The sequence below is a fragment of the Oreochromis niloticus genome, linkage group LG7 (genome assembly GCF_001858045.2).
Source record: "Oreochromis niloticus isolate F11D_XX linkage group LG7, O_niloticus_UMD_NMBU, whole genome shotgun sequence".
Taxonomy (NCBI): Eukaryota; Metazoa; Chordata; class Actinopteri; order Cichliformes; family Cichlidae; genus Oreochromis; species Oreochromis niloticus.
The window spans coordinates 1,625,900-1,639,458 of NC_031972.2; the positions used below are offsets into that span (position 1 = coordinate 1,625,900).

The 13,559-nt window shown below is 38.7% G+C and overlaps 1 protein-coding gene and 1 long non-coding RNA gene across 2 annotated transcripts in view; both read right to left on the reverse strand.

Annotated features, from left to right (window-relative positions):
* The window catches only part of lamb4 (laminin, beta 4), a 76,129-nt gene that overhangs the window by 11,391 nt on the left and 51,179 nt on the right, over nt 1-13,559 (reverse strand). The window contains exons 28-31 of the mRNA XM_019361994.1: nt 13,319-13,415; nt 11,896-12,259; nt 2,501-2,652; nt 1,872-2,098 (exon numbers count right to left, since the gene is read on the reverse strand). Coding sequence (XP_019217539.1) covers nt 1,872-2,098; nt 2,501-2,652; nt 11,896-12,259; nt 13,319-13,415 — 840 coding nt within the window. The remainder of the gene's footprint in view (nt 1-1,871; nt 2,099-2,500; nt 2,653-11,895; nt 12,260-13,318; nt 13,416-13,559) is intronic.
* LOC102075869 (uncharacterized) lies at nt 4,748-5,415 on the reverse strand. The gene is made up of 3 exons (XR_002062724.2): nt 5,258-5,415; nt 4,986-5,151; nt 4,748-4,908 (listed from the first exon to the last, which is right to left on the reverse strand). It is a non-coding gene; the product is annotated as an uncharacterized LOC102075869 (long non-coding RNA).

A 13,559-nucleotide genomic window follows, 5' to 3' on the forward strand; every position in this document is an offset into this window, starting at 1 on the left:
AGACAACTGTAAGGTTTGGTGCTATGTAAATAAACCTGAATTGAACTGCATTTACAGTCAGGTCCATAAATATTGGGACATCGACACAATTCTAACATTTTTGGCTCTATACACCACCACAATGGATTCCAAATGAAACGAACAAGATGTGCTTTAACTGCAGAGTGTCAGCTTTTATTTGAGGGTATTTACATCCAAATCAGGTGAACGGTGTAGGAATTACAACAGTTTGCAAATGTGCCTCCCACTTGTTAAGGGACCAAAAGTAATGGGACAGATTAAGAACCATAAATCAAACATTCATTTTTTTAATACTTGGTTGCAAATCCTTTGCAGTCAATCACAGCCTGAAGTCTGGAACACATAGACATCACCAGACGCTGGGTTTCATCCCTGGTGATGCTCTGCCAGGCCTCTACTGCAACAGTCTTCAGTTCCTGCTTGTTCTTGGGGCATTTTCCCTTCAGTTTTGTCTTCAGCAAGTGAAATGCATGCTCAATCAGATTCAGGTCAGGTGATTGACTCGGCCATTGCAAAACAGTCCACTTCTTTGGCTTCAAAAACTCTTTCGTTGCTTTTGCAGTATGCTTTGGGTCGTTGTCCATTTGCACTGTGAAGCGCTGTCCAATGAGTTTTGAAGCATTTGTCTGAATATGAGCAGATAATATTGCCCGAAACACTTCAGAATTCATCGTGTTGCTTTTGTCAGCACTCACATCATCAATAAATACAAGAGAACCAGTTCCACTGGCAGCCATACATGCCCACACCATGACACTTCCACCACAATGCTTCGCTAATGAGGTGGTATGCTTAGGATCATGAGCAGTTCCTTTCCTTCTCCATACTCTTCTCTTCCCATCACTCCGGTACAAGTTGATCTTGGTCTCATCTGTCCATAGGATGTTGTTCCAGAACTGTGAAGGCTTTTTTTAGATGTCGTTTGGCAAACTCTAATCTGGCCTTCCTGTTTTGGGGGTCACCAGTGGTTTACATCTTGTGGTGAACCCTCTGTATTCACACTGGTGGAGTCTTCTCTTGATTGTTGACTTTGACACACATACACCTATCTCCTGGAGAGTGTTCTTGATCTGGCCAACTGTTGTGAAGGGTGTTTTCATCACCAGGGAAAGGATTCTTCGGTCATCCACCACAGTTGTTTTCCGTGGTCCTCCGGGTCTTTTGGTGTTGCTGAGCTCACCGGTGCGTTCCTTCTTTTTGAGAGTGTTTCAAACAGTTGTTTTGGCCACGCCTGATGTTTTTGCTATCTCTCTGATAGGTTTGTTTTGTTTTTTCAGCCTAATGATGGCTTGCTTCACTGATAGTGACAGCTCTTTGGATCTCATCTTGGCAGTTGACAGCAAAAGATTCCAAATGCAAATAGCACACTTGAAATGAACTCTAGACCTTTTATCTGTTCATTGTAATTGGGGTAATGAGGGAATAACACACACCTGGCAATGGAACAGTTGAGAAGCTAATTGTCCCATTATTTTTGGCCCCTTAAGAAGTGGGAGGCACATTTGCAAACTGTTGTAATTCCTACACCGTTCACCTGATTTGGATGTAAATACCCTCAAATAAAAGCTGACAGTCTGCAGTTAAAGCACATCTTGTTCGTTTCATTTGGAATCCATTGTGGTGGTGTATAGAGCCAAAAATGTTAGAATTGTGTCGATGTCCCAATATTTATGGACCTGACTGTAAATCACTGGCTAAAAATTGATTGAATTTATTGATCACCATGCCCTCCAGTTTTATAGGAGCTGAGCTGCTCCCACTCAGCGACCTCACCAGAGGTTAAAACTCAAACCCTTGTGACCTCTTTGGTAAAGATAAAGATATCTTTATCTTTTGGTAGAGATACTCACCTTCTGGTTGAGCTGAACCACACTCAGCTCTGTGACCTTCTTCTTCAGCAGTGCCAGGTCTCCTGTGTTGCACATGCTCAGTTTGTATTTGACTTCCTGTCTGGTGTCCATGGAGTCCTCTACAGCTTTGCTGACATTTCTCACTCTCTCATGCTCCAACATGAAGACTTTGTAAAGCGTCTGGATCTCATCCAACAGCTCTACAACAGGTTCAGATGAGACACGCGCTAAGCAGAGAAAGTGAAATCATGAAACATGAAGTCTACTCTGTGATGAAAACAAAGGTTTTCTGATGTTTTATGATTCATGTTATATTCACTCCATTATGTTTAAAAAGATGAATTCCTTGCTTGACAAACAGATCTGCTCTGTTTTTAACTGAACCATGAAAGCAGTTTCTGAGAATATTTATGTTTCTTCACTTTCTGTTAGAGATAAGTGAACATTTTTAGGTATTTAGCTTCATATTAAGACCGTGCATGTCCTGATCTTTAATTTAATTATGGAGTCTTCAAAAACTCAGAAAAAGATCATGTGTAGTTTATCTAAAGATTTTTAAAATCCTCTGATGTGACCAGAACTGAAGTGATTTTAAAAACAAAACATTTAAAGAAATGCAATATTTGTACCTTTTTGTCGGTCATTTATGTCATCAGTTGGGACACTAGTGAGTTTCTTCTCAAGGTTCATGATTTCTAGATGAATGTTGTCAATTTCAGTGTTGAAGAGGGGAGACACGTCAATCAGGATCACTTTTGCGTCGATGGCATCTTTCACCTTCCTGTGAGATAAATACACTCTGATTATTCAGCATGAGGTAAATCTTCCTGAGTGCTCTTTGATTGTACAGTATTGTGCAAAAGTCTTGAGTAAACCCTCATTTCTTTATATTTTGCTAAGTTAAAGGCAAATATGTGACTATTTATTGAAACATGCAGCCATACATAGAAATAGATAAAAACAGACTGCACAATTCTAACAAACTTGAACGTCAGTATTTGGTATGATTACCTTCATTCTTCAGCAAAGACTGAGCTCTCTGAGGCAGCTTTCTGTAATTTGTTTTAGTCTTCAGAAAGAGTTCTCCATGCTTCTTGAAGGACATCCAAAGTGCTTCGTTGGATGACGATCCCACACTGCTTTAATATTGTTGATGTGCAGGCTATGGGGAAGCCACTCCATGTCTAACAGTATTCTGTTGTGTGTTTTGGTATTACATTGTTTTGTATGGTGGCTCAAACCTGATACTGGTATTTTTCTGCGTTCATCAATTTTATCAAAGATCTTAATGCTGACCACCTCCTTTAAATTTGTCAGTCCGTCAGATTTTAGTTTAATACATTTTTTGGCATTTCTTAAGGACATGATATTTTAGACACTGTTCATCTGAAATAGTCAAATTTTTTAGGCCTGACACTTCAGATATATATCAAATTTCCTTCCTCTGAATCTGGTCAGGTACAAGAACTGAACTGAAAATGAGTGAAAAAGCAGCCAATGTCCAAAGAAAAACTTTGAAAGACCTTCAGAAAGTATGCACAAAAGCACTTTACAAAATTATGGGAAAGTCTGGCTCCTTGGAAGCAAAATATAAAGAAATGAGGGGAGACTCAAGATTTTTCCACACTGTTAGACTTTTCATCTCCACTTTATGGTAACATACTGGTGTCACTATTGCCAGTGCCAAACCGTGACGCCGTGTTACGGTAGTTTACCGTTCTGTAGGATTATCCCATTTTTTGTTGTTGTGGTATAATACTCTTCACAAATTATGGTAACACACTGTAGCCTCTTTTACGGTATCCCACTGGTGACAGTGACATCAGTGAGATACCGTTATGCCTTTTGTCGTAAATTACGTCAACAAAGTAACATCATACTGTGATTAAGACCTTACCTTTATCACGCATCATCAGTACCAAAAATATCCATCTCTTTTAAAGGATACCGTGTTCCCACAGGCGGTCATTTACTGTTTAACATGTCGTAATTTACCGTAATATCAGGAAACAGTAACATACTGTAAGAGACTGGAGGGTTCCATATATATATATATATATATATATATATATATATATATATATATATATATATATATATCTACAGTATATATATATATACATATATATATATATATATATATATATACATACATATATTTTCTGAACCCTTTGAAACCCTCCAGATTATAACCCTCCAGTACACACACACACATATATATGTATATATATACACACACACACACACACACACACACAAAATAATTCTTGTCCTTTACACTACTTTTTATTTCAGTTCTGATTTTCCTCTGTAGAAATACACATTTCCAAAATCAAAAACTGAAAAGAACTGAAAACATATTTTCATTGAGGAAGCATTTGTTTTTACTAAACCATTTAACTCATGTATTTTCTCAGATGGTTGTACAAACAATAATGATATTATGTCATATATCCATATCATGACAGACAACATATGCTCAAGTGTTGGGTTTTCTTAGTTAAATTTTGTAGGATCTTAAACCTACACTGTGAAGTGCCTTGGCATTCATTTTGTTGGCACCATACAAATAAACTGAATTGTAATGAATACAATATCAAGCCCCACACTTCTGCCTTTATATAGTTCAGTTCAGTTCAGTTCATTTTTATTTCAAACATGTGCATTCACAATCATTACAAAATATAATTCCATTCTTTTGTTTGAAAAGGAGTAGGCAGAAGTATACACTTATTAGTCCCTACCCCCTCATACACTTTGTCCAAAATACTGGCTCACACCACCAAATCAATGCACAAAGCAGGGTCCACAAGGACATGGATGAGCGTGTGTGGTGTGTGTAGAGTGAGCCAATACATGTGACAATTAAAGAGTAAGTAGCTGAAATAATTTCGGGTAAGAGAAGGAAAAAAAATCAAAACTGTTGCACTCAAAAAACCTATTGGACAGAGACAGCTTCTTGTAAGATGGTGAGAGAGCTTGTCTTCATTGTTGTTCGTCTTGTGTAAATGTCCAGAAAGCATGGGCCATGGATCATCTGTGGAGACACAGGTAACAACACATTGGTCACTTAACTTATACAAGAAATTCACTATAAATTCCAACAACAGTTACCTAATTTGAAGTTTTCCACTCAAATTCAGTAAGCCGCTGGAGGAAAGTTGTGACATGAGGGTTAATGTGAACAACCTTTTTCTTCACAGTGGTCCCAGTCTTTCTGCTTGTCCCAACCTTGGAGGTACATTTTGTTCCCTCTTCATGGTTTATCCTTACAAAAAACCTTAAAGCATGCCATAATAAATAGTAACATACAGTAACATTGAGTTGTGATGTGAAATAATGAGTTACTTATACTTTATCACTATTAGCTAACTGTTCAAACATACCTCTGAATCAGTTCCAATGTTGCACACGCTGACTCCTGGTATTCCAGGTTCAATACATAGAATGAACCAAAGAAGACATCGCATCAGCAAAGGTGTTCTCTTTGTCCAGCTCAACAATTACATGCCCCTCTGCACTCACCATCCAGCAGGTGGCGGTCATTGAACTTTGTCCTGTATGTATAGGGGCAACATGTTGTCATTGTGCAACATAAAATAATTTCAATACTTCACTTCTTCACACTGTTTAGATAATCAAATAGCTACGTACAGTTAATTATTAATGGCCTTATGGACATAAGTCTGTGTTAACATATTAGAATTGTACATAATTGCGAATTATTCTGCACATTAAACACACCTAACAAAGAGTCAGCCCAATTAAATTACCGGAGTTGCATCAACTGTATGGTTATTTTGGAGTTTATAGTTTGTGCTGCTGTTAAACTTTAGTCAGTATTGACTTCAGTATTTCTGCTGTTGGTGTAGCTAGACTACCATGTTGATCAGTAATATGTAATGTGAAATTTGATATTGTTACTTTGCTGGGTTCACTGAGACACATGTCCAACAACCTTGGTTTATAAAGGAAATTACAGAAATGTGAGCTAATAAACAGAGACTGGATACTTGTCTCCACAAAAAGCTCCTGTGTCAAACAGAAATTGTAATACGGTCTAATCAGCTCTATTTAATAAATGACTTCTTACCAAGTATAATCAGCCTTGGGGTGATTGGCAGGTTGCTCTCTGCTTCAAGGGACATCCTGGTAGAGGTTTCCTGCCAGAAAAAGGACCGAGACATTTTATGTAACAAAAAAACAAAACAAAACAAAAAAAACAGGACAGCAACCAACAGCATTAAACATAGAGCTGTATGTAAGAAGCTTACATCTGCTAAGACAAAGAGGGAGTCTTCATCTTCCTTGTAATACTTCATCATGAGAAGTATGGCTGCTGTGCCAACCTTGTTTTTGGTCAAAACTCCCTCACTTTCTATCTGCTGGATGAGTGTCCTTATACCAAGGTTACATTTGAGCTTCTAGCTGGAGAAATAGTTAACAATCCTTCTGCCTTTGGTTATGAGGGCCTGACTTAAGCAATCACTGATATCAATGCCTCTGAGTTTGTAAAAGTTCGAAAGACCTTTCCGAGTAAACAAGAACGGCCACTGCTCCTGAATTTCAGCTACTGAAAGTGAGGGACAACTGTTGATAAGCTGCCGCTGAGAAATATATGTGAGGCACATGAAGTCATCCACATCAGGTCTCTCCACAGCTCCAGGTCCTTCTGAATTAAAAATTGTTAACAGGATGTGTTTCTTTTCCTCTAAAGAAGCTGGCGTTTCCCCCTCAGGAAGTTCAACTGGTTGCCAATTTATACAAGCGTAGCTATCAACAAGGCATCTAGCTTTTTTAGGTGAGGCTACATTACTGTTGGGACTGCAGTCTTCCTCATTCCTGGTTCTCTTTGATTGACGAAGTCTATGTGTTGCATTATCTCGATTAACATGTGTCATGGTCCTGAGTCTGACGAGTCAGTGTTTTGTGTTTCCTTATATCATTATATGTTCTTGTTTATTCTGGTTATGTCTTTTGTTAAGGTTTGCCATTTGTTAGATTTCTGTTCTGTGCCTGCCTGCTCCCACTTCTCTGTGTTCCCTCTGTCTGTCCATGGCATCACAGTGTCTGCTCGTAAATCTGTCTGTTAAGTTCAGTGTCTTGGCGGGGCGACCGTGGTTCAGGGGGAAGGTTGCCGGTTTGATCCCCAGCTCTTACTGTCCTGGTCATTGTGTCCTTGGGCAAAACACTTCACCCTACCGCCTATTGGTGTTGGCCAGAGGGGCCGATGGCGCGATATGGCAGCCCCGCTTCTGTCAGTCTGCCCCAGGGCAGCTGTGGCTACAACTGTAGCTTGCCTCCACCAGTGTGTGAATGTGAGAGTGAATGAATAATGGAATTGTAAAGCGCTTTGAGTGTCTAGAAAAGCGCTATAAAAATGCAATCCATTATTGTCTGGTTCTGTGTCTGTGAGTTTCCTGTTTTATTCTGAAGGTCTCTGTCTCATGTGAGTGTTCTCAGCTTTACGTCTGTGTCTCGTCAGCCCTGATTTCTCCCAGGTGTGTTCCCCTCCTGTCTCCCATCCCATGATCACTCCTGTGAGTATTTAAGCCCTGTGTGTTCTCCTGCCTTTTGCTGGTTCATCTGTGTTGCTTCCTCGAGTCTCCGTTCTGGTTTCAGGTTAGTTTTGTTAGTTTTCCCAGTTTAGGTTCTCTTAGGTTTTGTTTTGTGCCTGCTACTTTCCGGTTTGTGTGTCCATCCTTATTAATAAATCTCACTCACATCTGAAGCTGCCTGCATCTTGGGTCCTCTATTAAAACTCACATGGCTTGCCCTGCTAGCCGTGACAACATGTTCAACTCTAGATTTGATGCTTCTTAGTAGTGAATAATGTCCACAACCCAGTCTTTCTCCCTTTTCAGTAAAATCTGCAAATGTTTGAGGGTATCTGTTTATAATGATGTTAGCAACCTCTTCACAAGATGGATGTTTAGGGTTTCTGCAGTGAACTTGCATGGCCTCCACAACAATTCTAACTGTACTTCTCCTGCCCTCTGGATGAGCTCTGTCTCCTCTTGTGATTGCATGTGATAGTCAGAGTGGAAATCTTTCCCAAAGAATCTGGAAGTGTGAGACCCAAGAGCTGGAGTAATGGTTGTACATAGTGGTGGACGTGGAGGAGGAGGGGTGAGGTGGATAGCTTGATGTTTCAGCTGATACAGCAGGGCATGGAAAGGCAGTTTTACGGACCTTGTCTTCACTTCTGCTTGTGGAATATTAAATGCAGACAGTTTGTCAGACAGTTTTGCAAGAACATTGTGCATTGCACAGCTGTGAAGATTCTGAAATTACTCTGATGCACTGTATAGTGCTGGTTGGCAAGAGCATTTTTAAATTAAACAAAGCCAATCGATATAGAAATAAATCTTCATCAGTAGTATTGTGCTGTGAATCCCTGTCTTCTAATAGATTAACTGTCTTGTCCTTGTATCATGGCAATTTCACCAATTTCTTGTTGCCTTGACTGCTGAACTGTCTACTTATGTTTTCGAGAAATATGGCTGGAAAATGATGTTCGGACACTGAAGTATTTAGAGCAACCTTCAAATGGACATAATACTTTTTTTCCCCATCTTTGATATGAAATCTGAGATGGGCACAGAGTTGTGAAGTTTTGTGCAGCATACCCACATCCAGGAACTTGACAACTGAGGTCACCAGTGAACTTATAGAACTCCTCCTCAGTGGTCTCCCTTCTTGTTCTGTGATTCCTAGGCATATGTGAATGAAAGGCAGGAAATCTTCTGAAAGTGGCAGGACAGTTCTCAGTTTCACAAGAAAACCTTTAGTTCGCTACATGTTTGTGACTTTTAACATGCAAACTGAACAATATAAATTTCCATGCATGGAAGCAACAAAATTTACAAATAAACATAGTTGCAAAAACTTTAATGACCAATTACCTATCCAAAATGACACATGCAATGCAAAAAAAGAAAAGAGTATTGTCAATAGGCACAATTCCCAGTTTTTACATGATCAAAATTATTCACAAAAGGCTTCAATAAACACAAAATGTGTGCCGACAAAAAGCACAGTAAAGACAAGTGAACAGTGCACAAAAATGAAAAGATATTTGAGGTCGACGCTTAATGGGTTTAGCCTGGCTAATAGCTATTGGCATTTTCTCTTAGCATTTGAATGAATATAACCTGGCTGGGTAGCTTAAAAGTCAAAACAAACAGTAATAAGAACGCATTTCTGACTTCTCTCGAATAAGTGAAAAAACACTTACCTTCAGACTGATTAGCTGGTGTCAATCCATCAGTCAGTTTTAGGGGAAAAGTGTGAAGCTTAGATGTTTCATTTACTTTTGAGATACTCCCGCATTAATTGGATGAGAAATTTGGAGTCTAGCAGAGTTGTCACGAATAGCATACAATCCTCATCCAATCAACCGTGCATTTAACCTGATTAAACTCCATCCAGTTAAACATGAACAAACAAAAACACCCATGTTACATTATAATGTATATCCAGGACATCTCTTCTGAACCAAGATGAAGTGGTGCTACAAAGGAGAGTGCATTTAATAGCAGTCTGGCCTGCCACAAAATGCACCGCTAAAAATACAGTTTCTGGTTGTCCCAAAATTTATTCATTTTGAGAGTGAAGTTGTAGGACTGATGCTGGTTAGCGGTGTAGGTTTGACGGATGTGACACCTAAACTTGTGTAAAATGACCAACAGAGCATATTCCGAGACTTCTGGTTAGTTCACTGTTGTTAGGCAGAGGTGTTGTAAAAAGTACAACCTTATACAACACAAATGTAAAAGAAAGAATAAGAAGAGAAAAAAGCAACACCCTGCTAAATGAAGTAATTTTTAAACATTACTCTGAATGTAACATAAAGTATACTTTTTTTTTGTAAGGCCTGCAACAAAGACTGATTTTCTTTCTATAACTTCATATCATGAAGTATACTTCAAGTATATTTCCCAAGTATATGTTACCTAGTAAGTATACTACTAATGCTTCTTGGGACTATATTGGCCCCCGTTTTAGTATATAAAAGTATACTTGAAATTAACTTTTAGATGTACCTCTTGTTCACTACAAATGTACTTGTCATGAACTGGCTGTGTGCAGGCAGGTCACGACCCAAACGCAAAACTCACGGAAACAGAACTGAACTCAAAAATCACTGCTTTATTGCAGGCTTAACACTGATACAGAACTAGACTGGGAATGATAAACTGAGGACCAAGGAAACACAGGGAAAATCACACAGCTTCAAGGATGAGACATTTGACGATGCGACCCAGAACTGAGGGAGACGCTGACATAAATACACAGAGGGTTAACGAGGGAAGTGGAAGCACACGGGGAACACAGGTGACATAGATAATCATAACGAGACAGGGCAGGAGCAAACACAACATGATGCATACTGACGGGAGACTGTCAAAGTAAAACAGGAAGTACACAGAGGCGCAGACAGGAGGGGGAGAGAGAACATGGGGAGAGCACAGACATAACGGGCTGGGGAAAACATGGAATAAAACACAAGGAGGAGAAACGAGGCATGGGGACTCATATACGTGGAGGGGGACACAGGGGGTAAAGACATGAGGGGAATTCTAATAAACTAAACTGAACAACCTAGGAACCATAGACAAAATAAAGAACAAAATACAAAAACACAAGAAAACTAAGAACGCTGGGTCAAAATGACCCAGGACCATGACAGTTCTAGCATAATGTCCTTTCCAGTTTATAAGAGTATACTTAAAATATACTCTATTTTAACACAATACTAACCTTAGAAGTATACTATTAATTTACTTTTTAGTTTATATTTGACTTACTTCTGATTGAAACATAGTAATCAAAATGCAGTTGAAACTTATTTTTCACATGTAACAAATCCCTACATTTCCCTGACAGTCAGATAACAGTTCCAACTATCAGAAGGCTTCCCTTGCAGAGAACTACACTCATAGGTCAAGTACCAGAATTATATTGTAAACAGGTGAGAAAATGATTTGAGAGTTGAGGTTTATTAACTATTGACCCTTTTCACTCACGGTTTGAACAATTTTATTTTTTTAATTGATGATTTACTCAACTTACTCTGTTCAAAAGGTAAAAGACATTACACAAGAATTTGTGACAAATTCGTGTTTTAAACATCAATTATTTGTTTCATAGTTTTGATTTCACAGTTAAAGCACTGCAATGCATGCTGGGTATTTCTTTGTGCTTCTTAGTATACTTCAGGTATACTTCAAATAAACTACATACTACATAGTATACTACAAGCACTACTATACTACAAGTATAGGTTAAATGCACTTATACTTTTCTGTATACTTCTAACTGTACTTACAGTATGCTTAAATGTAATTTGGTCGATAAAATCTATAAAAGTACATACAAAGTAAACTAAAAGTATACTTGCTTGTTTCCTAGTTTTTAAAGTATACTTATGAAATACTTGAATATTCTTTTTTGTAAGGGTGAGACTGGTTGTTTGATACAAAGTGGACTGTAATTACGTTTCACATTGTTTGAATAAACAAATAAATTTATTAATATATGAGGTTCAATTCAAGAAATGCAATTTTAGTGTAGCTGCAACTTACTCCTTAAGTTCAAAATTATGCTGTATATTGTAGTTTATATGTTATACTACTCTCACAGTGAATTGCATTTTATAGTAATACACTCCGAATGAGGATTTAAGTAATTACTCTTAGATCTATAGTAGAAAACAACAGAAATCCACATGGTGTAATAGTATAATCTCAGTAACATCACCAATTGTTACATTTGCTGTATTTTACAGTTGTTTCCATGAGTACAGTGAGTTACCGTAAAAATAATGTAATCTCATGGAATTTTCCCACAATGACATGCAAATTACAGTAATGAACTGCAAACATCCTTTAGAGTTTTTTACTGTTGATTTTGCAGTACTAAGCTATGGAAATTACTGCAAAGGCTAACAGTGCAGTGTACTGTATATTTTTACATTTAGCATTAGTCGAGTTCTATTTAAGTTCATCCTCGCATGACTTACCTGACCTTCAAAGACATTTTCTCCAGCTTCTCCACACTTGGTGGGGAGATTACTCTCAGGTTGGCCAGGCTGTCCATCACAGAGCGCATGTTCATCATCTCCTGTAGGTAGTGGTTATCTGTGGGCTGCATGTTGTTATGAGGGATAAGGGTTGTTATTTTCTGGGCAGCTTGCTGGACATCAGTGACAATTTGAGTCCAGAGTGCATTGCAGGGATGGCACTGTTCACAGGCTGGGAATAATGTATTGAAGCCGGGGGCGCACTCATCACAGAATATACCGGTTACACCCGCCCGACAGATGCACTCGCTAGTCTCAGGGTCACATGATGGTCGTTTGGTTCCCTCCGGGTTGCAGTCACATGCTGAAAACAAGATAAATCATGGTGTCTTCGCATGAAAACAAGGGGGATTTAGAAAAGGTTAAAGTGGACCTGCGCTGCTACTACTTATAATTCCTTTCCAAGCTCCTTAGACAACTTAAAGTTAGAAATATCCTGTCTCAGAGTGATGCTGAAAAACTAGTTCATGCATTTATTACTTCCAGGCTGGACTACTGTAATTCATTATTATCAGGAAGTCCTAAAAACTCCCTGAAAAGCCTTCAGCTGATCCAAAATGCTGCAGCAAGAGTCCTGACAGGGACTAGAAAGAGAGAGCAGATTTCTCCTGTATTGGCTTCCCTTCATTGGCTCCCTGTTAAATCCAGAATTCAAAATCCTGCTCCTCACATACAAGGTCTTAAATAATCAGGCCCCATCTTATCTTAATGACCTTGTAGTACCATATCACCCTATTAGAGCACTTCGCTCTCGCACTGCAGGCTTACTTGCTATTCCTAGAGTATTTAAAAGTAGAATGGGAGGCAGAGCCTTCAGTTTTCAGGCCCCTCTTCTGTAGAACCAGCTTCCAGTTTGGATTCAGGAGACAGACACTATCTCTACTTTTAAGATTAGGCTTCAAATTTTCCTTTTTGCTAAAGCCTATAGTTAGGTCCAGTTGTCTAGGCTGCTGGGGGATTCTCAGGATGCACCGATGTGTTTATACACCTGTCTGCATTTAATTATTAATTAATATTAATCTCTGGTTCTCTTCCACAGCATGTCTTTGTCCTGTCTTCCTCCTGGAATAGTGCAAACTTTCAGATTAAGACAGAGCTGGTAGATGTGGATGTTGTGCTTTGAGTGCAGCTCTTACTGTGACCATATAAGAATATCCCCATCCTGTGACATCAAACAGATCAAAGAGTATAACAAGGGTGATAAAATAAGTGTTCAAAGCAGTCTGCACCCTGAGTCTTTGGTTCACTGCCCTCAATATTTGAAACTTTGGAACGATTTATATGAACATACACCACTGGAGACATATGTCAGGAAAGAAAAGAAGAATAGTCCACTTAAAGGAAACATTAAAATATCACTCACGGATACACTGCAGGTCTGGATTCCTAAAATGATTTTCTCTGCATTCATCACAGTGCCTTCCTCCAAACTCAGGATGGCATGGACAACGTCCAGTTACCTGAATATGTCACAGCACATTCATACAAAGTTTAACAATCAGCATCTACTGCAGGTGATTATTTATAATTTGTTTTTTATTTTAAATAATAAATAAATAAATAAATAACCTTGAAATGGACATACAAACATACAAGGTTGTTTT